This window comes from Lagenorhynchus albirostris, chromosome 1 (assembly GCF_949774975.1).
Source record: "Lagenorhynchus albirostris chromosome 1, mLagAlb1.1, whole genome shotgun sequence".
In the NCBI taxonomy this organism is placed as follows: Eukaryota; Metazoa; Chordata; class Mammalia; order Artiodactyla; family Delphinidae; genus Lagenorhynchus; species Lagenorhynchus albirostris.
Window position 1 is genome coordinate 133,881,141 of NC_083095.1, and position 26,686 is coordinate 133,907,826.

General features: G+C 33.7%; 1 protein-coding gene across 2 annotated transcripts in view; it reads left to right on the forward strand.

Moving 5' to 3' along the window:
* The window catches only part of SCAPER (S-phase cyclin A associated protein in the ER), a 493,568-nt gene that overhangs the window by 201,958 nt on the left and 264,924 nt on the right, over window positions 1–26,686 (forward strand). For both annotated transcript variants that reach the window (XM_060170191.1, XM_060170192.1), the window contains exon 21: window positions 24,461–24,597. In XM_060170191.1, coding sequence (XP_060026174.1) covers window positions 24,461–24,597 — 137 coding nt within the window. The remainder of the gene's footprint in view (window positions 1–24,460; window positions 24,598–26,686) is intronic.

The window sequence follows — 26,686 nt, forward strand, 5'->3', positions numbered from 1 at the left end:
AGTTTAGAAACTTAAACTATTTAGTTTTGGATAAAATTTCATTCTGTGACTCTTAGCTCTCAAAATACTGTTAACCTGTACAAATGTGAAAAGCCATTTCAACCATATTTTCCTGCATGAGTCCTTGGTGCGTGTATACTGTAACACATGCTACTTTTCTTTTGCATCATGGTGGTTGCCTAAATTTCATAGTTTACTTAAACTAATTAAGATCAGTTTTTCCTTTTGGCATCTTCTTATTTGAGGTTTCGAATGGAGTTTTCTAGATGATATGTTAAGTGCTAAAGGTTGTACTTTTTTTAATATAAATTATTTATTTATTTATTCATTTTTGGCTGTGTTGGGTCTGTTGCTGCGCATGGGCTTTCTCTAGTTGCGGTGAGCAGGCGTTATTATTCGTTGTGGTGCGTGGGCTTCTCATTGCGGTGGCTTCTCTGTGGAGCATGGGCTCTAGGCATGAGGGCTTCAGTAGTTGTGACACATGGGCTCAGTAGTTGTGGCTTGCTGGTTCTAGAGCTCAGGCTCAGTAGTTGTGGCACACGGGCTTAGCTGCTGCGCAGCATGTGGGATCTTCCTGGACCAGGGCTGGAGCCCGTGTCCCCTACATTGGCAGGTGGATTTCTAACCACTGCACCACCAGGGAGGTCCCTATAATATGTTTTTGGCAGTTATTTGCAACAGGTATCCATTGCCTTTAAGAAGTTAATTACATACCTAAACGCTATTGTTTTATAAAAGACAACTCTTAAACTCCTTAAACTCTTAATCCAGATCATGATAGCTAGGAATGACTAGAACCGTGGCTAGTTCTATACATTCACAGAGTATAGGCTGATACTTTCCCATCTGGCTCTTAAGTGTCAATTACAAGGAGCTGCAGAATTGTGTCCATGGGCGATGTTAAAAGATCGGAGCAACTGTGATCACCATTTCTCAGCTGCTGTCTTTCAGTTGGATGATGGAGGATCTGAAACAGGGTTACAGTGAGACAAATTTATACAGCTCAAACTGCTTCTACTTGAATATGCTGTAAAAGTTTTATAATATGTATTTCTTTATATAGAAATTTTATGCCTGCATAATCTTAAAATCCATAGTATGACGATTTCATGTGGGAGGGATAAAGGAAATGAAAGATTTATTGATAGTTTATGAGAGGGAACATTGCTGCCCTAATGAGGATAGATGACAAATTTAGCATTTTACATGCCTAATTTAGATAATTCTTCTAATTTTCCTTAATAAATAAGTGATTATAAATGCTTTTACTTTAATTATGACTTTATTAGGTTCTTTATCTGAAATTCAGTGGCCAGTGTTTTAGTTCCAAAGTAGATATTCATAGAGGAGCAGGGAACACCTATCTCTGATCAAACTTACTGAGTTTTAGTAATAATTATTCTGTCACTTTGGCTTCTCTTGCAGTTGGCAGAGTAGGCACATCTGTTGTGTTAGGAAAATCACAAAGCTATAAAGCAAAATTGTCACAGTCCCGTAGTTTGGTCCTCTCTCTCAAAAAAATTTTATTTAGATTATGAAGTATCTTAGCATAAAGAATTTTTAAAAGAATAGTTACATGTATATGTATAACTGAATCACTTTGCTGTACACCTGAAATTAACACAACACTGTTAATCAACTATACTCCAATATAAAATAAAAATAAAGTGGCCTAGTTTAAAATTACATTGAAGAAATTTTTATAAAGTGAAAAAATTTTAGATATATATATTATTATACTATGTGAAAATTTCAATCATATAAATTTAATATTTCATTCCTTCTAGATAATTTATATATATTACTTGATGCAAAGATAAAATATATTACCTTTTCTCCCATATTTCACTAGTGTTGCTGAATTTTCTTTTTAAATATTAAAATTTTACACCAAAAAAAGAAGAAAGTAATGTAGTAAACCCCATATTCCTGTCACCTGGATAATTAGGTGATAACACTTCTTTTTTTTCTTTACATTTGGAAGGATAGGGGAATACATGAGATACAAAGTGTAGGTGGGAGGACCGGGTTCCAGGAGTAGAGCTTAAGTCCTTACGTTTCACAATGAAAAGTCAATAGATAATCCTAAAATTGAAAACTGAAGAAGTAGCAACACAAAATATATTAAGGAGTATAGAGAAAAAAAGATAAAATAACCAGCTAAAATCATTGCCTCTGGATTGAGGAAAGAAGTGGGGGAACCAGTAGGAAACTACTTTCCTTGAACTATTGACTGTGTAAATTATGTGTATGGGTAACTTTGATAAAAGCAAAAGCATTTTAAAAAATTAAAAAAGAAATAGAACAATGGAGATGTGTCCCTGTTGCTCCGGAGTCTTCTGTGCCCCTTTTTTGCTTTTTCTTGGTTCAAGGTTAAAATTAGATAAGTGAATGCATCTGCAACCATAAAAGACCATTATGGTGAAGTTGGGTATTTTGGCTTGTTACATCCTTAGTTCTTTATTCTTTTAAATTGTTGCAATATCCTTTGATGCCATTATAAAAGACAAAATACTAGATTCCATTTTGACCACTTTGATGAGATTCGCTCAGATAGGTGCATGTATTCTTAATTTCAAGTTGGCTTTTTAGCTTTTTGGCATTGTAGAACAAGTGAATTAAAGCATGTACAATTGACTCTTGCCAGGGTTTCATCTGTGTTAACCATGCTATAGGATTTGGGGTACAGAGTGACCTTAGATTTATGCTGGTAACTAGTTCAGTAACTTGGCATTTTAAGCTGAATGAAATTAAGACTTTTTTTACCCTATTTTCTGATTTGGAGTTTTAACAATTTACAAGTTTTTATAAATGGCTCTCATCAAGGTAAGGAAGTTCCCTAGTTTTGTAAGGTCTTAAAAAAATAAGTAGGTATTTTTATTGAGATTTTTTTCTGGATCTTATGGAAAGGTCACTTTTTCCTATATTTTATTTTATTTATTTATTTTTTTGGCCACACTGCATGCCTTGTGGGATCTTAAGCCCTCCCTTAATTTTTTTAATGTGATATATTACATTAATGACTTTTCTGTTATTAAACTTATTTGGTCTTGATTTAAAGATATGTAGTTGAGGGGCTTCCCTGGTGGCGCAGTGGTTGAGAGTCTGCCTGCCGATGCAGGGGACACGGGTTCGTGCCCCGGTCCGGGAAGATCCCACATGCCGCGGAGCGGCTGGGCCCGTGAGCCATGGCCGCTGAGCCTGCGCTCCGCAACGGGAGAGGCCACAGCAGTGAGAGGCCCGCATACCGAAAAAAATAAAAAGATATGTAGTTGAATTTGTTTTGCAAATATTTTAGTTAGATTTTCCTAATTTCCCTTTGTCAAGATTATATTAGCTTCATAATATAAGCTAACAAGTTTTTCCTTTCTTTTTAAACTCCTGGGATAGGTTGCATAAAATAGAAATAATCTTTTCTTTGAAGGTTTTGTTTAATGTGTCTATAAAATTATATGTTCTTAGTATATGTTTTTTCTGAAAAATTATTTTCTGTTTTTTATTTGTGGTAAAATACACGAGTTAAAATTTATCATCCTATCCATTTTTAAGTGTACAGTTCAGTGGCATTAAGTACATTCACGTTGTATGCCATCACCAACATCCAGCCACAGAAATCTTTTCATCATGCAAAACTGAAACTCTTTACCCTTTAAACAATAACTCCCCATTCTCCCTCCCCCCAGGCCTTGGCAATCACCATTCCTTCTGTCTCAGGATTTGACTACCACACACACCTCACACAAATGGAATCCTATAGTATTTGTTTTTTTGTGACTGGCTTATTTCACTCAGCATAAGATTCAACCATGTTGTAGCATATGTCAGAATTTCCTTCCTTTTTAGGGCAGAGTAATATTCCATTGTATGTATATACCACATCTTGTTTATCCATTTATGTGTTGATAGACACTTGGTTTGCTTCCACCATTTGGCTACGGCAAATAATGCTGCTATGGACATGTACAAATATCTGTTTGAATGCTTGCTTTCAATTATTTGTATGTATACCCAGAAGTAGATTTCTGGACCGTACTGTGATTGTATTTTTAATTTTTTGAGGACACTAAACTTTTTTTCACAGTAGCTGTACAGTTTTACTTTCCCATAAACTGCTCAAGGGTACCAATTTCTCCACATCCTTGCCAACATTGTTATTTTATGTTTTTTTGGTAGTAGCTATCCTAATGAGTTGGTCAGATTTTAAATTAGCAATTATTTATTTGAGTGTATTTTGATTTTCTATTATTTACTACATCTATTTTGGTAAATTTTCATTTACTAGGAAATTATATGTTTTCTTAAGTTTTCAATGGTCTTGGCAAAACATTTTTGATAGTATTCTTTGTGATTTTTAAAGGAATCTTTAACTGTGTCTCCTTTTTCATTTCTAACATTTAAAATTTGTGCCTATATTTTTAAAAAAATATTTATTTATTTATTTATTTGGCTGCATTGGGTCTTAGTTGCGGCATGAGTATGCGGGATCGTTACAGCATGCGGGATCGTTTTAGTTGCGACAGGCGGGATCTTTTAGTTGCGACAGGCAGGATCTTTTAGTTGTGGCATGTGGGATCTAGTTCCCTGAACAGGGATTGAACCCAGGCCCCCTGCATTGGGAGCGTGGAGTCTTAGCCACTAGACTACCAGGGAAGTCCTGTGCCTATATTTTTTTTCTTGATCTTTCTTGTCATGAGTTTGTCTATTTTATTAGTATTTCTAAAAATTTGGTTTTTAGTTTTGTTGATCCTATCGCTTCTTTGTTTTTTACTCAGTAAATGTCATTTCTTGGTTTTATTATTTCCTTTTTACTTCTTTCTCTGAGTTTATTTTTGCCAGTCTTTTTCTAACTCCTTAAGGTGAATGCTTGGCTCATTAATTTTTAGCCTTTTTTCCTAAAGATATTAATCTCTAAGGCCTTTTTTGATACAATATATTTTCATTGTTACTCACTTCTAAATATTTTCTAATTTCCTTCAGAATTTTTTCTTTTATCCATTGGTTGTTTAGAACATTGACTTGAAATTTCCAAACATAAGAGTTTTATCTGTTGATTTCTACATTAATTACAGTAAGATCAGAGAATGTAGTCTTTGAAATCCTTTGAAATCTGAAGTAGCATAGCACAGGGTAAGATTTTGTAAATGTTCTGTGCCTGAAGAGAAATTGTATTTTCTAGTTACCTATTCTATCAAGCATATTAGTCATGATATTACAATATTCTATATCTATATTGATTTTTGTCTACTTTCAATTACTGATTGAGGAGATTAAAGTCTCTCACTATGATCATAAATTTATTTTTTCTTGTTCCAGCCATTTTTGCTTCATATATTTTGAGGCTAGGTTACTAAGAGCATACAAGTTTACAATTGTATATCTTTCAATGTATTCAGCCTTTTACTATATGAAATGGCTCTGTAGCATGAGTAATGCTATAGGTGAATAGTTTTCCTTTTTTTCTGCAGGTCCTTTCTGGTTTTAACATCAAGTTCATAACAGATTCACAAAATAAATTGGCTTTTTTTCTACCTCTGAAGAATTTTCTTGAAGTCTTATTTTGTTTGACAGTAGTATACATATACTAGATTTCATTTATTTAGTATATGCATGGTGTATCTTTTTCTACTTTAAAATATTTTGGTGAAATTCATTATGTAACAGAAGAGTACATAAGATGTATATATACTGTTTGTAGAATAATAATAGAACAACTGTCTTTGTGCCTACTACTCAGGTTAGTAAGAATCTCCTAGTAGGAAATTTTGTTTGTTTGTATGTGCTTTTGTTTATGAAAGATATTTTCACTGGGTAGACATTTGCAATTTTACATTTATTTTCTCCAAAAATTGAGTAGATATCATTTGCTGTCTTCTTGCTTCTACTCCTCATAGGTCAGTTTGTTCTTCTTTATTCTTTTTCAAAATTTCCTTAGCTATTCCTCTGCTTTTCAGTTTCTACATAACCTTTGCAATTAACTTGTAAGCTAAGAAAATCCTGTTTGTGTTTTGATTGAGACTGCATTGAGATAAGTGTGGACATCTTTTAAATATTCTTTCTTTCCATCCAGCCACATGTTTGTCTACTCATATATTGTATTTGTATGTATGTGTCATTCAGTAAAGTGTATAGTTTTCTTCATTTAAGTCTTAAGCATTTCTTGCTGGCTTGTTTCTCAATAATTAGTGGGTTTTACAAGTATTTTGTATTTCAGTTTTTATTTTCTTTTAAACAAAGAGGTAGTTCCAAGGTTATAGATTAGAGTGGTGGCAGTGCCTTTTGCTTTATTTTATGAATATGAGTGTTTGTGTGTATTTAAAAGTGTGAAGTGATTCATGGATTTGACTGTCAGATATTTTGCATAGGAGCCAGGCTAATCTTCTGTGCATTGCTTTAATTTAAAATATGTAATGCCAAAATGAGCACTATTCTTTGTTTTTAATTTCAGTTTTTATTTCATTATGGTCATAGGTTATGCCTTATATAGGTTCTACTTTGGGAAATTTAATGATTTTCTTTATAGCTTCATACATTGTAAAATTTTAAGAAGAATATGTTTTTTTCTCTTTGGGTATGTATAATATATGTTAGATCAAATTTGTTCATTGTTATGTGAATATTCTTACTTTTTTACACCTATTTTTATGCTCATTAATATCCTTTTCTCAAAAATGAAGACTGCCAATATGCTATTATTATTTATTCTTGCCTCCTTGTATTCTTTTTTTTTTTTTTCTCCTTGTATTCTTAAAATCAGTTTTTGCAATATATATATCACAAAGTTTAATTATTGTGGTCATAACTATTTACACATTTTTCATTATACCTTTTAAGAATATGAAACATTCCTCTTTCTTATTTAATGCCTCTCTCCTAGAATTTTTTTTTTTTGTATTGTTATGGCAAACCTAGTTTTGGTTAGGTTCTTGATATGTACTTTTATATTCTTCCTCTTTCTTCCTCTTCCCTTCATAGTTTTATTTTTGCATCTAGATCTGTTACTAAAAAATATACTTTTATTTTAGTTGTTTTCTGCTCTATAAAAAGTTACCATGCTGTATGCGATCTTTTTGAACTTAGCTCTTTTCCACTCAGTATTATAGTGCCTAGATTCATACAAATTGGGAATTTCCTGCTGTTTTTAAAGCACTTTGAGGTATAAATGTTATACATTAAACTGCACTTACTTTAAAGTTTATGATTTAATAAGTTTTGTCATAGTCATACACCCATGAAACCATCACCAAGATCAAGATAGTGAACATAATTGTCACCTCAAAAAGTTTCATCATCTGCTATATCCTTGCTGGTTTTCTGCCTATTTTTGTTCTATCAATTTTTGAGAGAGGGATATGGAAATCTTTTATTTTAACTGTTAATTTTTCTATTTCTTTTGGCAGTTCAACCAGTTTTTGCTTCATGTTGTTCAAAGCCTTGTTATTAGATTCATAAATGCTAATCATTGTTATGTCCTCTTGACTAAATTGACCCCTTTTTATTGTCAAATGACCTTCTTTATTCCTAATAATATTCTTTGCTATGTTGTCTAATATTAACATAACCACTCCGGCTTTCTTTTATCTAGTGTTAGAGTGGTATATCCTTTTTTATCCTTTTACTTTTAACCTATGTATTTATTTTTTTGCACGCATCCTTTTCTTAAACATTTAAAGGTCAGTAGACTTAAAGGGAATGTTTATTCTGGTACTGTTGACTATGATGTGAAGCTGCTAACTCTCTCAAGCCCTTGTCACCCAGGGCTTGTGAAAGCCACTCACAACTGGGGAGTTCCAGCTCTGTCTATGAGCATTATTGTCTCTTTGATTCTGTATTGAAAGGGTGATGTTATTTGTGATCTGTGGTAATATTGTTACTGGGATATTATTGAAACGATTTCTGAGGATGAAGTCTGATACTAATCTAAGTTGCTATATTTTAAATCTGAGAATTCTGCAAAGATATTTTTCATTATAAGCCGTGGTTCAATACTACTGAACCATTCCCTGTTGTAGTATTGAGCTCAGACCTCTTTCCATCTTCACAGCATGATAAATTATAAGCTTGTTGAACTCTGGGCTTTTCTTTGAGTCATCTGTTAAACCTCAGATTAGATCAGAAAGGAATACCAGTATCTGAAAAAGAAGTCTTTACCTCATTTATCATCTCCACCAATCAGAAAACTGATGGAGTATTTGTAATTGTCACTGAGTGGCAGGGGGACAGATGGTGGACTATCATTCTATCAGAAGATGGCCTTTTCTCTTTTACATGGTGTCTGTTTCACAGTATTTCATTAGCTTCATTTTTCTCATCGGTCACTTCAAACAATATAATACATAGATTGTAGTAGATAAGAACATAAGTGTATCCTATACCTGTAGACAGGGACCTTGGCAGAGTTGAATCTTTTGTATAATTAAAATAGCCTATCGAGTTTTAAAAATTGTCATTGTCACATGTGTTTAATTTTTCAAAATGATGCTGTCACAAAGGGCATTATTTTGATAAAAGGCATTACATTTCAGATTTTCTTAAATTTACTGTTTGACTAAATTTAAAATTTTATTTAAATATAATGGAACTCTCAAACTTTTTTTTTAAGCATTTCTTCAGCACCTGCTTGTGCACTCTGCACTAGTCCAGGGACCAGGGAAATACAGATAAATAATGTCACTTGAGCCTATCTCTTAATTTTATGCTATCTCTGATAAATTTCATAGTTTCATGAATCTCTAAACACTCATTTGAATATAAATGAACTAGTTTTTGTATATGGTGCTTTCACTTCTGAATAGTGCCTGGATGATGATAATCTGTAGATATGGCTAATGCCATCCAAACAATCAGTAATTACAAATCAGCTTTCCTGTGAAATCTTTCTGGGGGATAATCTGCTGGAATAGTTTTATGGAAGAGTGATATCAGTCAAAATAATAGTTTAGATTCTTTTTGTCTTATTCTGAGTAAAACTCTGACTCTTTAACTTAAGCTGTTAGCATAAGCCCTTGACACTTAGTATTGAATTAAATGTTAATAAGTTAAATGTTAATGAGCTAACCTGTTATTATTTTCAATATACTATGTCTGTGAGGTTGGTATTCAAAATATGTGGTAAAGTACTGTCTAAAAATGCCATATTGTTTGTGGTTGAGTATTTCTTTATTTCTTCCCTTCTTTCATCTGCTTCTTCCTCTTTTTCTCCTGATTTTCCTTCTTCTTCTTCCCTTCCCAAACACCTTCATCTCTCCACTCTTCCACCTCTTCTTCACCCCTCACTTTTCTTACCATCGTCATCCAGAGAAACAAGAAAAACAAGTTCCAACCCTCCAGGCCTTCACCCTTTCCCAGTTTTTGTAGAAGACAGTGAGGAAATATTGTAAAATGCCTCCTATTTATCTTACTTGTTGTTGTGCCAGGCAGGCTTCAAAGAGCAGAATGCCTCATAATATTTTTAAGAATTTAAGAGAAAACATTATTTGGTTCTGGAATTGATTAATATCATTGGATTTTAGATTACAAAGTTGAGAAAGTAAAGGATGAGGTTGAGAGAAAAATGTTGTTTTCCAAACAAAATGTGAAAACCCTTGCATTAATTTCTCATCTATTTAGATTAGTAACTTGGCATCCACCCTGCTCTTGAAAGTAAACTTTTGGCTCTAGAGAAATATGCCTCTTGAACATGACGTTTGATTTTCAAGTAAAAATACATTTGTATTACTGTAATGAAATTCTGGTCCTTTTTATTCAAAGAAGACATATTTAAATGCTTTTTGATCAAGGAAGAATAACATCCTTAAAAATTCTCAGTTCTGTATTATAATATTTTTAAATAATGGGAAGCAAATTATTTTCTTTGATGTAGCACATTTTATGAAATATATTTATTGTGTGGTAACCCTTGAGAGAGCTATAATAATTATAGTTTAATAAAATCCTATATTGTGTCATTTATATTTTCCTTCTAATCAACTATTTTTAGAACTTTGACATTCTTTCCCAAAGATCATGAACCTATCTATGACTTAATTTTTTCCTGTCTCTTTTAAAAAATAAAGAACTATGAGAGCCTTTAGGAAGAGTCTGATAGAATATCGAAGTCATAAACTTTTATTTCGTTGAATATAGTAAATTATGTTAGAAAGGCCAGGGTTTGGTCTAGTATGCCGTAAAAGGTAATTAAAAGAATAAGAAGGGTATAAACTTTGATGAGATCATCTGTATAGGTATTAGTTTCCTTATATGTTGTACTGGTATTTCTTATTGCAGCAATGTTGTTTTTATATAAAAAGTCACAACTGTGACTTTAAAACTAGACTTAAATTTGTGTGTGTGTATGTGTGTACACAGTTAGCCATCATTAATTAGTTTTTGATACATTCATTTCCAGAATGTTAGAAAATGGGGGACTTTGAAATTTACTGTCTAATCCCTTTTCTTTTTTTCCTACTGAGGAAACTGAGGCCCAGAGAAGTCACTTAGCCATGAGCTGTAGAATTTATCCTGGTATAGCTATCTTGACTCACAGTTCAGTGCTGTTTCCACTGCATTGATTTGCTTTTCTATTCCTAAGGAAAAAGTCTCCCCTCTTAATGGATATTTAGAATTAACACTGTCAAATACTGAGAATGGCCAATGAAGACTCATTTCTGACTTGTTAGTAGCAGATTAGTACTTGCACTGAGCAGGATTCCAGGGTAGGAGCTGTATTTTTTAAATTTTTATAGGAAAGAAGGAGATCCAGGGGTCTTTGGATGATTTTTGGTCCTGATTAATTCATATTTTGGAAATGAGTCATAGATACTGTGTCTCAAAGAGTATACTTTGCTTTTCCTTGTGCCTGTGCCATAATAATTAGGATTGTGGATAGATACAAAAGATGAGTGTATTTTTATGTAGTTATACTTATTCTTCTGCAGCACAAATGAGCCTATAGCAACTTAACCTAATACAAACAAATCCTCTTTTCTTTAAATAGCTTGCCTTTTCCTTACATTTCCTTATTACCATTAATTTCACAATAATTAAAATTAAAATATATGTCAATTGTGGAAAATTTGAGAAAAATATAGTTTGCCTACTGTTAACATTTTGATCTAATTTTCAGCTCTTTACATATGAAGATATGAATCTTACACACTTATTTATATATAACCTGCACTGCAAGGATTGAATCCTGAATTTTATTTTATTTTTTAAGAATATAAGCTGTGTGGTTTAATTGTATACATTGGTCTTAAGATTTTTGGTCTTATTACTTGCATATGTGATCTGTTTCACACTCTTTAAAACAGAAAATCATTGAGTAGCAATCAGATTTCAAAAAATCTTCCAAGTACAGCCAGACAGTTGTCTACGTGATATGCTACATATGACAACATAGAATGTACAATTATATTAACACAGACTTCTTTTCCAGGGGGTCGGTATTTTCACACATCTGTCTCGCACACAAGATAACAGAAACAGCAATATCGGTGTCTCTCAATCACATTAAGTTCATCAGACGTATTAAAAGGGTAGCCCCTTTTTAATTGAGAATTTTTTTTTTTTTTTTTTTTTTTGCGGTACGCAGGCCTCTCACTGTTGTGGCCTCTCCCATTGCGGAGCACAGGCTCCGGACGCGCAGGCTCAGCGGCCATGGCTCACGGACCCAGCCGCTCCGCGGCATGTGGGATCCTCCCGGACTGGGGCACGAACCCGTGTCCCCTGCATCGGCAGGCAGACTCTCAACCACTGCGCCACTAGGAAAGCCCAATTGAGAGTTTTTATACATATTATATATATGCTTTTTTAACATTTTTTTCTACATTATCTCTGTTTTAGATAAATGCAGAGCTTAGGAAATAATACTTAAATGAGAACACCTTGGACAAATCCTCAGGCTCTATCCTACAAGTGTTCCATTCAGGAAGATCTCAGTACTTCTTCTTCACTTTCTTATAAAAATTTACAAACTGATTCGTAACCGAACCACTTTGGAAAAAGAAGAACAAAGTTGGAGATGTAATGCTACCTGATTATAAGACTTATTATAAAAGTTATATCAATCAAGATGGTGTAGTATTAGTATCTAGATTGGAAAATAGATAAGTGGAACAGAATACAATTTACAAGCTGATTCATAACAAAAACAACTTCGGAAAAAGAACAAAGTTGGAGATTTTATGCTACCTGATTATACGGCTTATTATAAAAGTTATAGCAATCAGAGTGGTGTAGTATTAGTATCTAGATTGGAAAATAGACAAATGGAACAGAATAGATAAATGGATCTACCCCTGCATATTTATATAACTAATTCTTTTTTGTACAGCAGGTTCTTATTAGTCATCAATTTTATACACATCAATGTATACATGTCAATCACAATCGCCCAATTCAGCACACCACCATCCCCACCCCACCGCTTTCCCAGCTTGTTGTCCATACGTTTGTTCTCTACATCTGTGTCTCAATTTCTGCCCTGCAAACCAGTTCATCTGTACCATTTTTCTAGGTTCCACATATATGCGGTAATATACGATATTTGTTTTTCTCTTTCTGACTTACTTCACTCTGTATGACAGTCTCTAGATCCATCCACGTCCCAACAAATTACCCAATTTCGTTCCTTTTTATGGCTGAGTAATATGTCATTGTATATATGTACCACATCTTCTTTATCCATTCATCTGTCGATGGGCATTTAGGTTGCTTCCATGACCTGACTATTGTAAATAGTGCTGCAATGAACATTAGGGTGCATGTATCTTTTTGAATTATGGTTTTCTCTGGGTATATGCCCAGTAGTGGGATTGCTGGATCATATGGTAATTCTATTTTTAGTTTTTTTTAAGGAACCTCTATACTGTTCTCCATAGTGGCTGTATCAATTTACCTTCCCTCCAACAGTACAAGAGGGTTCCCTTTTCTCCACACCCTCTCCAGCATTTCTTGTTTGTAGATTTTCTGATGATGCCCATTCTAACTGGTGTGAGGTGATACCTCATTGTAGTTTTGATTTGCATTTCTCTAATAATTAGTAATGTTGAGCAGCTTTTCATGTGCCTCTTGGCCATCTGTATGCCTTCTTTGGAGAAATAACTATTTACGTCTTCTGCCCATTTTTGGATTGGGTTGTTTGTTTTTTTAATATTGAGCTGCATGAGCTGGTTATATATTTTGGAGATTAATCCTTTGTCCTTTATTTCGTTTGCAAATATTTTCTCCCATTCTGAGGGTTGTCTTTTCGTCTTGTTTATGGTTTCCTTTGCTGTGCAAAAGCTTTTAGGTTTCATTAGGTCCCATTTGTTTATTTTTGTTTTTATTTCCATTTCTCTAGGAGGTGGATCAAAAAAGATCTTGCTGTGATTTATGTCAAAGACTGTTCTTCCTACGTTTTCCTCTAAGACTTTTATAGTGTCCATTATTATATTTATGTCTCTAATCCATTTTGAGTTTATTTTTCTGTATGGTGTTAGGGAGTGTTCTAATTACATTTTACATGTAGCTGTCCAGTTCTCCCAGCACCACTTATTGAAGAGACTGTCTTTTCTCCTTTGTATATCCTTGCTTGACCATAGGTGTGTGGGTTTATCTCTGGACTTTCTATCTTGTTCCATTGATCTATGCTTCTGTTTTTGTGCCAGTACCATATTGTCTTGATTACTGTAGCTTTATAGTATAGTCTGAAGTCAGGGAGTCTGATTCCTCCAACTCTGTTGTTTTCCCTCAAGACTGCTTTGGCTGTTTGGGGTCTTTTGTGTCTCCATACAAATTTTAAGATTTTCTGTTCTAGCTCCGTAAAAAATGCCATTGGTAATTTGATAGGTATTGCATTGAATCTGTAGATTGCTTTGGGTAGTATAGTCATTTTCACAATATTGATTCTTCCAATCCAAGAACATTGTATATCTCTCCATCTGTTGGTATCATATTTAATTTCTTTCATCAGTGTCTTATAGTTTTCTGCATACAGGTCTTTTGTCTCCCTAGGTAGGTTTATTCCTAGGTATTTTATTCTTTTTGTTGCAGTGGTAAATGAGAGTGTTTCCTTAATTTCTCTTCCAGATTTTTCATCATTAGTGTATAGGAATGCAAGAGATTTCTGTGCATTTATTTTGTATCCTGCAACGTTACCAAATTCATTGATTAGCTCTAGTTGTTTTCTGGTGGCATTTTTAGGATTGTCTCTGTATAGTATCATGTCATCTGCAAACAGTGACAGTTTTACTTTTTCTTTTCCAATTTGTATTCCTTTTATTTCTTTTTCTTCTCTGATTGCTGTGGCTAGGACTTCCACAACTATGTTGAATAATAGTGGCGAGAGTGGACATCCTTGTCTTGTTCCTGATCTTAGAGGAAGTGCTTTCAGTTTTTCACCATTGAGAATGACGTTTCCTGTGGGTTTGTTGTATATGACCTTTATTATGTTGAGGTAGATTCCCTCTGTGCCCACATTCTGGAGAGTTTTTATCACAAATGGGTGTTGAATTTTGTCAAAAGCTTTTTCTGCATCTATTGAGATGATCATATGGTTTTTATCCTTCAATTTGTTAATATGGTGTATCACATTGATTGATTTGCGTATATTGAAGAATCCTTTCATCCCTGGGATAAATCCCACTTGGTCATGGTGTATGATCTTTTTAATGTGTTGTTGGATTCTGTTTGCTCGTATTTTGCTGAGGATTTTTGCATCTACTGAATTTTTATTTACCATTATACAATGAATGTTTCTAATATCATTCCTGTTGTTTGAAACTAAACAAATCTGTATAGTATCATATTAATTCATGTACCATAATTTATGGAGTCAATTCCCTACTGCTGATATTTTGTTGTAAATCTCACTGCAGTGTGAATATATTTATAGAGTAATATTGTTGGAGAAGTAAATTACTTACAGTTTCTTTTTTTTTTAACTGAACATTTATTAATTATTAAGCAGACTGGGCTGTGAAGCTATTTGGTTGTTCATATAGAATGGAGGCAGGAATATCAGTCTCTGAAAAGCTCTATTTTTGGATGACCAGAACTATAGAAAACTTGAAGCAAGCAACATTTCGGGTAAAAGGAGATGAGACTGCTGTATTTTTCTTACCTTAGGCAGTTCCTTGGGGTTTTAAGAAAGGATGTCATTAAGGATTATTTTCTGCAGGATATTGTCTCCTTCTGTCCTTACAATAGATTTCAAACTTGTAGTACACACTTTTAGCACTTGAATAGTGTGCAAACATGTAAATTTCATTTTAAGTCCAGTTCTTAGATGCTTGAGATATAGGAATATTGTGATTTCATTTACTCCTTTTGGCAAGACATAGAATTTTAAGATGCATGTGTACAAATTATTTCTTGTTACAAGATTTTCTAAACTGATTATTGTGGAGAATTTAAAACATTTATAGTAGTAGTCAGAATAATATGACAAGCCTCCATGTAATCATTACTCAGCTGTAACAATGATAAACTTATCCTGCCTTATTGACGTTCCATTCACTTTCCTCAAATACTCTTTTGAAGTCAATTCCAGATTTCATCTCATAAGAACTATTTTAAAATGATTTACCATCTACTTATACATGCTTATTATAAATGAGAGAATTAAAAATCTATCACAATCATCTAGTGACAACTTTTAGTAATTTTCCACCTTTTTTTAAAAAATAGATCTTTATTGGAGTATAATTGCTTCACAATACTGTGTTAGTTTCTGTTGCACAACAGAACAAATCAGCCATATACATACACATGTCCCCACATCCCCTCCCTCTTGAGCCTCCCTCCCATTGCCTTATTTTCTTATAGTCTTTTTATGCACATACGTATACACATATAAAAATTCAAAGATATATATAAAATTATTATAAAATTTTGTACATAATTGCATTAATTAGGGAAAAGACTAATCTGCTGTAATAGTGACAAAAATACAGTTATTTTAAGAACATAGAAGTTTATTTCTCACAATAAAGTCCTGAGGTAAGCAATCCCAAGTGGTCAGTCCTGAGGTAAGCAGTCCCAAGGCTTTATGCCATGTGGTTTTTCAGAGATCCATCTTCTGTCTCTGTTATCCCCTAAGTTATGCCCTCCCCTTCAGAGTCAGAGCTGTGTTATAGGCCCTTTTGTGTTCCAGTTTGCAGAAGGGGAAGAAAGTGAATGGTCTTCAAACACTGAACATGCATTCATAGTCCATTGATGAGAATTCAGTCACATGGCTACCACTAGCTATAAGAGGGACTGGGAAATTCAGTTCCTAGCTAAAGAATTGTGTGACTTGCTAAAGCTTTGTTACTGTGCAGCCTGCTGCAACGCAGTATGTTCCTCTGTAGTCTCTATTGCCTGCTCATGGGCAGGCGGATCTAGCAGCTTGATCAGGCTAAGGTTCAACCCATTTGGAAAAACTGTATTTGGTGCTTAGTTCTTTCATCAGGATGAACTTAATGTCTGATTGTCTTTCTTTTTGTGATGTTGACATATTAGCTGTTGATGCTCTTGGGTTTTGATTAATGGATACTTAAATCCATTAATTCATGGATATGGGAATATTCTAATTATACATTTCATTTGCATTTATTATTTGGAATACATTTATAAGGAGATGCTTTCCCTCATCTACTACTTGGTTATCAAGTGGCAGGTTAAAATTTTGGTTATTTACCTGTTTTCAGTATAATGAGTTGGTTTCCTATTATCCTTCAACTGTGTCCACAATTAGTTTTTAAAATGTATATATCATTATAAACTCTGTAATTAAACACTTTTGATGGGTTTCAGTCATTGGAAAATGTCCTTTTTTTAAAGCTCAAATTATGCTATCTTTTGGTCAGTGGGAGCCTCTTAAAGTTTGCACTCAAGTTCTTTTGACATGAGCCTAGTTGAATTTGTTAGTTACCTTGCTACTTGGTATGGCAAGACATTTAGTTTATGATTAACTATTTCATTAAGAAGCCCTAATTACTTTCACTGAGAAAGAGTATTTTAAGAGCATAAGAAGGGATGGTCATTGCTGCTGGGTGGATCACTGTGAACAGAATTACAGAATAAAGAAATAAAATGTATGTGATATGTGTGTGAGTATGTTACATACAAGCTCTTATATACATATGTGTGTGCATATACGTTTATTATTTATTAAATGATGATGGACTCATGAACTCTTACAATTCAAATTCAGGACTACATGGGTTTTATTTAACCTTCTCCATATTGTATCTGTATCTCTTTTCTTCCATACCAAGCATTCAGGGTATAAAGGACACAGGGAATGATAGAATTATAATACCCATAATCTCCTTTACTTCATCCCACATTACACACACAGCAGTCTTAGAATGACATTACTAATAATCCCACCACCAATGTTAATTACTGAGAACAGTTTAAAATTCTTTTCATGTTTTCCCCATTCTCATCTTTTTTTATTAGTAATTCTGTGAAAAGTCTGACATATAGCCATTATATAACTATATTTCTTTACCTTTTAATCACTAGTGTAGTCTTAGTTCTGTAAGTGTACGTGTAATGTTTACCACGAGTCTTATGTCTGTGTCTCTCTAGTCATGTTGGTTTTCTGAGGCTTGTTCTGTAGTAGATTCTTCAGGAAGGTCTTATGAGAATAATATTCTCTGAGGTTTTTTTAAATGTTGATAACAGTTTATCTGTGCTTTTCATACTTGAAAGTTGGTTTTGCTGGATATAAAATCCTTAGCTCACATTTCTTTCTTTAAAAAATACTAAATACCTTACAGTAGTCCCCTCTCATCCTTGGAGGATATGTTCCAAGACCCTAGTGGATGCCTGAAACCATGGATAGTACCAAATACTATATATACAGTTAATCCTTGAACAACACGGGTTTGAGCTATGCAAGTCCACTTATACATGGATTATTTTCAATAAAGTGATCTGTGGTTGGTTGAATCTGCGAACATGGAAGGCCAGCTGTAAGATTACATGTAGATTTTTGACTGTGTGGGAATTAGCATCACTAACCCCCATGTTTTTCAAGGGTCAGCTGTATTGTTTTTTCCTATACATAAATACCTGTGATAAAGTTTAATTTATAAATTAGGCAAGTAAGAGAATATCTGAATTGCCAGTATCACTACTCTTGTGCTTTGGGACCATTATTAAGTAAAATAGCATTACTTAAAAACAAGCACTGCCGTACCACAATCCATCTGATAACCTAGATGGCTACTAAGTGACTAACGGGTAGGTGCAGCATGGAAACACTGGACAAAGGAAGATTTACATCCAGGCCATGTAGCAGATTGGTGTGAGACTTCATCACACTACTCAGAACAATACACAATTTTAAACTTATGAATTGTTTATTTCTGGAATTTTCCATTTAATATTTTCAGACCCTGGTGACCACAGGTAACTGAAACCACAGAAAGTGAAACCTAGGATAAGGGGGAACTACTGTACTTCATTTTCTTCTGGCATAAAATATTGCTGTCAAAAGGGCTGATGATAATCTAATTTTTTTCATAAATTATATTTTTAGAAATTGTAATACAATATGTCTTGGTATTAGCCACTCTGGGTCAATATTTTCAGATATGTGGTGTACTCTTTCAATATTTAATTATATTCTTTTTCAGGAAAGTTTTCTTGAATTACAGTTTTTAATATTTGATTTGTTCCCTTGGTTTGATTTTCTTTTTCAGGCACTCCTATTCAGTTTGCTGCATCTTTCCCTATCTTCTGTATTTCCACTTACTCTCAAATAATTTTTATTTCTTTTGCTTTAAGTATTTTTCTACCTTTTATCTTTTAGTTGTCTGAGGCATTATTTGTTGTGTTTATTCACTCTTGTCATCTGTTTTATCTTCATTTCTTAAATGATTTATTTTCTTTTGCAGTCTTCATTGAGTTCTGTGACCTAAATGCTGAGGTTTTAGGATGGCGATTTGTGTTAACATTTTCTGTATTTGTTTTAGTTTATTTTGAAATAGAAGGTTGCATTTTTATCTTTTCTGTGGATTTTTTTGGTGTGTTTTCATTGTTGTAGTGTTGCTATTCTACTTATTTTCTTTTTCTTTTAATAAGTTTGACATTTGACCTTGATACTTTTGTATTGCTTATTTTTATGTGGAACTGGTTCTATAAGACTTTTATAATGAGTTGTGACTCAGGGTACCTATTCTAACTTCTTAGAGCTCCCTCTTCTATTGTTTTTGTGAAAAATATAGTGACTTGCTTTCTAATATTTCTTGATTCTGTTTCCCTGCTCTGCTTTTATCGAGGCTTTTTCCCCCTTTGTCTCAATTATCCCTAGTTAGCTTAATTAAGTTCCTTTTTTAACAGTTTCTCCTTGGCTCAGTTTCGAGAGTTCATAGGGCCTAGCGTTCACCACACTGTTCAGACCTTCTTAATGCAGGCACCTTTTACTCACCTGCCATTTGAGTGGGAAACCCCTCTCAGTTTTAGATGCTGTTCGCAAATTGGCCTATTGAACTCTCCAGTGAAAAACAGTTCCTTTTAGAGTTCTGTTCTCAAGTTCATTATTCACTCTTGTTGTTTCCCTCTGATTTCTCCTTCAAAGGCACTGAAACACAGCTGACCTATTGGTAGTTTGTCCTCACCCTCTTCTATTTGGAGGCTGTGGGGATACCTTGTCACTTACTTTGTTGTAAATATTTTCTGTGGGTTTTGTTTTTGCTATCTAATCTTTCTTTCTGATTTATATGATGATTCCGAGAGGATCTTAAACATTGCTACCACTGCCTTCATTTTCTCAGAATTCTCATAAGTGTTTTAATGACTAATACTTCATCATAGAAATATACCATAATTTTCTCAACCACTTCTCAGTGTGAAAAAGCTTCTTTGTACATTCTCTCCATCTTCAGAAACCATCTCAAAACCTTCTTCCTGTATAGTCTTCATGGTTTTAATGGAAAAATAACTATTAATCATCCTGTGTCTCATCCAACAATGCATTTCTTTTATCATCAAAAGGTGGTCTCTTTCTTACAAAAAGTGAAAACATAATGCAAACCACCAGAAGCAAATCTATAAAACCTTGAAATGTGTCTATAGAAAGCCAGACAAAAGACACATTTTAAGTCACAGAAGACAAAATACAAACAAATGGTTAAGCATACTAATATCACTTTTTCAGCTAACAAATTGACATATTTACAAAAAAAAAAGACAAAAGAAAACAGAAACACTAGGTACTAGCAAATCACTTGTGGGGACTTAATTCTCATTTTGGTTGTTTCGGAATACATATGAAAAGCCTTAAAAATATGTGTAATCTGTAACCCAGGAATTTCAGTTCTATGATTTGATCATAAAGGAATAATATACTTTGTGTTTAAAATTTTAACTATAGGAATATTTATTGCACTGTTATTTATTATATTGAATAAATAAAATAAATCCAAATATCTAACAAAAAAGCATTTAGTAAAATTAGGTGTACTGCTATAATCAGTAGATTATGTTCTAGAACATTATTTAATGGTATGAATATATTTGCAATATTAAATTTAAAAAGCAGATTTTAAAATATTATAAAAGGTATGCCCATTTTAATAAAAATATATATGAAGAAAAATGTCTGGATGATATACTCAAATAATTATTTTTAGGTGTTAAGATTATAGGAGATTTTTATTTCTTAGTTTTATTCATATTTTCTATAATTAACATGTTGATTTTGTATTAAGAAAAAAGTTAAATCAAACAAAAATATATATTCTCATTTGTTTTTAGTTTTGAGGTTTTTAAAAAATTAACATAAATTTGAGGGCATGATGTGTGTTGTATGTGTGAATGTGTATGTAAATGTAATGTCTTTTTAAAAGATGCAATTTTTTTGTTCTGGATAGAATCCAAATTTTTCTATATAATGTCTGCATTTTCATAATAAGGATCCTATTAATACTTAATGGATTCTAATTAGATATGTAAATAACATTTATGTACAACTGAAAATAGTATAATTGAACTTTTCACAAAATTGAAGACATCATTTAGATTTCCTTTCCTTAATGCACTGTTAGAAATTAGATGTCAGAGACTCAGCCCACGTGAGCAGTGTAGCGGGAGGGAATGTGGAGTAGTAAAAAAGGTTGGTCTTGTGAAGTCAGCCAGTTGTAGTTTTGAACTTGAGTTTTGTGATCATGGACATAATATTGAACCTCTTTGAGCCTTTGTTAAATATCTGTAAAATATAAACATATTGCCACCTGTTCTATGGGGTTGTGAAGATTTTAGGAAATAATGTATGCACTTTAGCCCTTTGCTGATCACAGTAAGTATTTAATAAATGATTAAATAAAGAAAATAATTGCTTCTGCATTTGAGAGAATATTTTCTGCCTTTGGTTGTGGAGTTTCTCTTTTGCTTTTTTCGTAGGTTTATGAATTGAAAAGTTTCTTTTTTATTGAAGTATGGTTGATTTACAATCTTATATTAGTGTCAGTTGTACAACACAGTGATTCAATATTTACATAGATTATACTCCATTTATAGTTATATATTATATAACATATATATATCTATATTCCCTGTGCTGTATACTACATTCTTGTATCTTATTTATTTCATAACTAGTAGCTTGTACCTCTTAATCCCCTTCCATTGTCTTGTCCCTCCCCATCCCTCGCCCCAGTGATAACCACTAGTTTGTTCTCTGTGACTGTGTTTCTGTTTTGTTATATCCATTTGTTTTATTTTTTGGATTCCACATATAAGAGAGAACATAAAAGATTTGTCTTTCTCTGACTTCACTAAGCATAAAATTTTCATAATGAGCACAACTCTATGACTCAAACTCATTTTCCAGCCATATATGTGAGGTACTAGTCAAGAATACAGACTCCATAATCATACTGTCTGGGTTTAAACTTAGGCTCTATCACTACTACCTCCAAAGCTGCTTAGTCATGATCTTGACCTTTTAACTTCAGAAAAGTTATTTGATTCTGTGTTTGTTTCCTCATAGTTAAGATGGGAATAATAACAATATATACCTTTTAGTATAAAGGACTAAATGATCGTATGTAAAGTACTTACCTCAATATATGTTGTAGAATAAACCCTCATAAATACTATTTTTGTCTTTTTTTAATTGAGATATAATTGGCAGAACATTTGTGTTAGTTTTAGGTGTACAACATAATGTTTGATGTATATAGTGTATGAAATGTAAACTTACCATATAAGTTTAGTTAAAGTCTATCACCACACGTAGTTAACACTTTTTTTTTCTTGTGATGAGAACTTTCAGGATCTATTCTCTTAGCAACTTTCAAATATACAATACAGTATTGTTAACTATAGTCACTATGTTGTACATTACATTCCCATGATTTATTTATCTTATAACTGGAAGTTTGTACATTTTGATCACCTTCATTCGACCACAAATACTATTTTAGATCTTATTACCTCACCCTATTCTCATCATTCATTTAACATTTACTTATTGAGTGCCTACCATATGCCAGGCACAGTACCAGACACTGAAACATCACTGAGCAAAACGAAGTCAGTGCCCTCATGAAACTTATATTCTAGTGCAGGAGATTGCAAATGAATATTGATGTTAGGCACTAATATTAGACAAGTCCTATGAAGAAAAATAAACAAAATAAGAAGATGGCAAATAATAGAAGGTGTTACTTAAGACTGGGTGTTCATTTTACCTGAGACTATGCAAGTACTTGGAGAAGAATATTCTTGGCTAAGGAAACAAGAGTCCTGACACAGTACCATTCCTGATGAATGTGGGGAACAACAGCAACCACTCCACTGTGGATAGAAAGGAGTGAACAAAGGAGAGAGTAGTGTAAGATGAGGTGAGAGAGGTTGATGATGTGGGGGCTTAGTAGGCCATGGTAAGGACTTTGGATTTGACCCTAAATGTGATGAGAACTCAAGATTTTGATAAGAGGAATGATATGATGTGATTTATATTTTTAATAGTTGCTGATTTTGTAAAGGAAAGATTTGGAGATCATAGAAGCTGCAAGAACATTTAAGAGGCTATTGCGATAATATGGATGAGAGCTGATGATGCCTTAGACTAGGTGATGGTGGTGGGGAGAGGTGGTTGGATTGGGATTAATATGGGTATATTTGAAAGTAGAGCTGATAGGAGTTACTAGTGTATTAGATGTGAGCAATTGTACAAATAGTGGGACCATTTACTGAACACTCTAAGAGCAATTTATATTGGGAGCGTAAGAGTTTTGTTGTAGAATATTATTTTGGAAATGCTTATGGTGGAAATATTCTACTTAAGTGGAGATTTTCAGGAGACAGTTTGATATAGGAATGGAGTTCAGGGGAGAGGTCTGGACTAGGGATAAAAATTTGGGAATTGCCTGTGTGAATAATGTTTCAAGTCACTGCACTTGATGGATAAGTTTGAATAGAGAAGAGGGAGGATCTGAAGATAGGTCTGAGATGTTTAACATTTACCAGTCAAGAAGAGGAAAAGGATCTAGCAAGGAAAACGTAGAAGGTACAGCTGGAGTTAGGAGGACAATGTGATGTCTAGTAACCTAGTGAAGAAAGAGTGTCAGGGAGGAAGAAGTGATCTACAGTGCTAATGGTGTTGGAAGTTTAAGGAGAGGGTCTAAAATAATTTCTAGGAAGAAGAATGTGGGTAGACTAAGGTTGCTTGATTGCCTGGCAATACTGGAGCCCATTTGAGGTGTAATGTCATAAATTTAAAGTTAGAGTAGTCAACATGGTTTGTAATTATAGCCATATTAATCTGCTCAGTTATGGGTACAGAGTAGGGAAAGAGTTGGATTTAGGGTTAGGATTTTTCCATGCAAGTATGAAAGAAGTACAGAGGGGCAAGCGAGTTGTGTACATGCAAGGGAGTGATTACAGTGATGAGCCGTAAAATCCAAGATGGCTAAGGAGGGCACTGGGGCCAACTTCTGCTGCCAGTAACCACCTTCCACTTTCTCATCTCTGCCTGTTTTCTGAGATGCCCTTTTCCTTTCTCCTTCCTGCCACCTTTACCAACTACCAGCCCAAACAAATACACACATCCCCAATATCCATATGTTCAAATTCAATCAAGGGATAGCAGACGTGGTGCTTCCTTCTTAAAATCTTTCCTCTTTACCCTGAGTGAACAGTGATCTTGTTTCCCCTTTTGAGCTCCTATAGCACTCTTAACTCTCAAGCTTGGTATTATATATTTGTGTACATATTTTACCTCTCCTACTGCAGTGTAGGGTTGCAAGGCACAGGGATATGTCGCTGTATCCTTAGCATGTAGTGCAATTGATGTGCAGCAAAGGTTTGGTGAGTCAATGAAAATCTCAAGTAAAACAGTTTCTTCAATTTTTCCCCAAGCAATTTTTGAAACCAGTATTTCATAGAGATTACTTTTACTTTCATCTATATATTCTTTCATACTCACTGTAGTCTGTATCAATGCTATGTTATTTCTTAATCATCATCATCATCACCATTATTTCATTTATTTATCTTGCAGGAGCACCTTTCCTTAAAGAAGTATATTATTGACATTGTGGTTGAAAGTGCAGCTCCACCAGAGCCTTTGAAAGATGGAGAAGAGCGGCAAAAAAACAAAAAAAAAGCCAAAAAGATAAAAGCCCGGATGAACTTCAGGTACTAAAAATATCCTTAAAAACAAAGAAAAACTCTTAGTGATGTATCTTTTTTAATGTAAATCCAAGGAAGACCCTGTCTCCCCGCCAAAAAAGTTTAAACTTGTTTGCTTCAAGAAAGCCTTGAAAATAACACCGATGAGCCTAATTTATAGCCACTTTCTTTGATTAAGAAAGAAAACTGCATATTGATCTGAAGCCCTTGCTTTCACCTGTTAAGAGCTCTCCTTATAATTGGATGCCAAAGCCCTGCCAAACTTGTGCCTCCTTCAGCATACAACAGTATGTTTAAGTATGTGTAAACCAAGCCTATTTTTCTTTCCAACTATTGATTTTTAAATGAAGTATCAAAGAAAATCAATAGCAATCAACAAATAGAAGTCTGCTGGCTGTAGTGTCAAATACCATGACTAGGTTTAATCAATTTGGTAGCCTGTCACAACAAGAAAAAGTTCAAGAAATATCTTGAAATGGAAAGTGAGTTGTCAGATCTGTAGTTTATCATCTGCCTCCAAAGTGATATCTGAGGATCAGACAGCTGTGTAGTATATCATTACCTCACAAGCTTTGAGCATCATCTGATGACTGATGAGTCTTGTTCGAGGACACAAATGTAGTTCCTCCTTAGAAGATAGTTCTTTGCTATTTGAAGGAAGGTAGTCTGAATATGTTGTTATACCTTTATTCCCAAATGGTTTGAAAGATAGAGAAGCTTCACCCATGGGATTACAGAAATACAGGTCTAGAATAATGGTGAACTGGGGTTATCTCTCTATAGTTTCCAATTTCAGATTGTAATTTAAAAAGGTGTCGATTTCATCTTATAGCATCAGTGAAAACTTGAGAGTACTCATTCGGGCAAAGAATAGGAAAGGCTTTTTTGATTATATTTTTTGAAGTTCCTCCAAGTTTCTAAAAATAGTTTTGCAGTATATACTTCAGGGTATTACTGACCTTCATTTCTAGTTTGTGCTAAGAACTTGCTGAGGTCCTGAAATGCTGTAGAGTCCATTCTTTGGACCTCTCTTTTTTTTCCTCTGTGTACACATTCCCTTGGCTAGTTGACCCAGTTCTGTGGCTTTAAGTATTCTCCATTTGCTGATGACTACCAATTTTATATATCTCCAGTTTTACTCAAACTTAGTATGTCCAAACAACAAGCTCCCGCTTTCTTCTCTGCAGCACCCCTCCCGAAAAAAAACCCGTTCTTGTCCCATAGTCTTCCCTATTGTAATGACCAGGTGCTCTGTTCTAGTTGTGTGTGCCAAAACCCTTGAAGTTGTCCTTGACCTTTTTCTTTCTCCCACACTACTCATCCAATCTAACTGCAAATAATGTTAGCTTTGCTTTAAAATATGTTCAGAATTTGACTGTCTTTCTCTAGCATTACTACTTCCTCCTTCAACCAAGCCTCCATCATATCTCACCTGGATTATTGCTGTACTCCTCTGACTAGTTTCTTTGTTTCTATCCTTGGCTCCTTACTGTCTATTCCAAACATGCCAGCCAAAGTGAACCTGTTAAAATGTCAGATCATGTCACTTCTCTTCTCAAAACCTCAGGGCTTTTAAACTTCAGTACTTCAGTTTTCCTCTTCCTGGATGGCTCTTCCTACTTTTATGTATAAAGCTTAGCTCCCTTACCTCCTTCAGGTCTTTGCTCAAGTGAGGTCCTTCAGGGAAGTATAGTATAGTTTTATATATATATATATATATATATATATATATATATATATATACACACACACACACACACATATATATATTAATATAATATAGTAATATATATAATATATATAGTAATAATGCTAGTTTATTAAAGAAAATCTTTAAGTTATAGGAAAAAAACTATAATTCTGATACTAATATTTTGGCATATATATCCTTTTTATGCATACTTATCTGTATCTATAGACTTTTTTTTTCATTGCAGTATGATTTATTTAAGTGAAAGTAGAGATCTCTAATGTACAGATGTTTAGTTTTGCCAAATCTAGATACTCACGTAAGCCATACTCCTGTCAAAGTTTAGAACACTTCCATTACTCCACAGAGTGTCTTTGTGTCTCTTTTCCAGTCAGTCTTCCACCA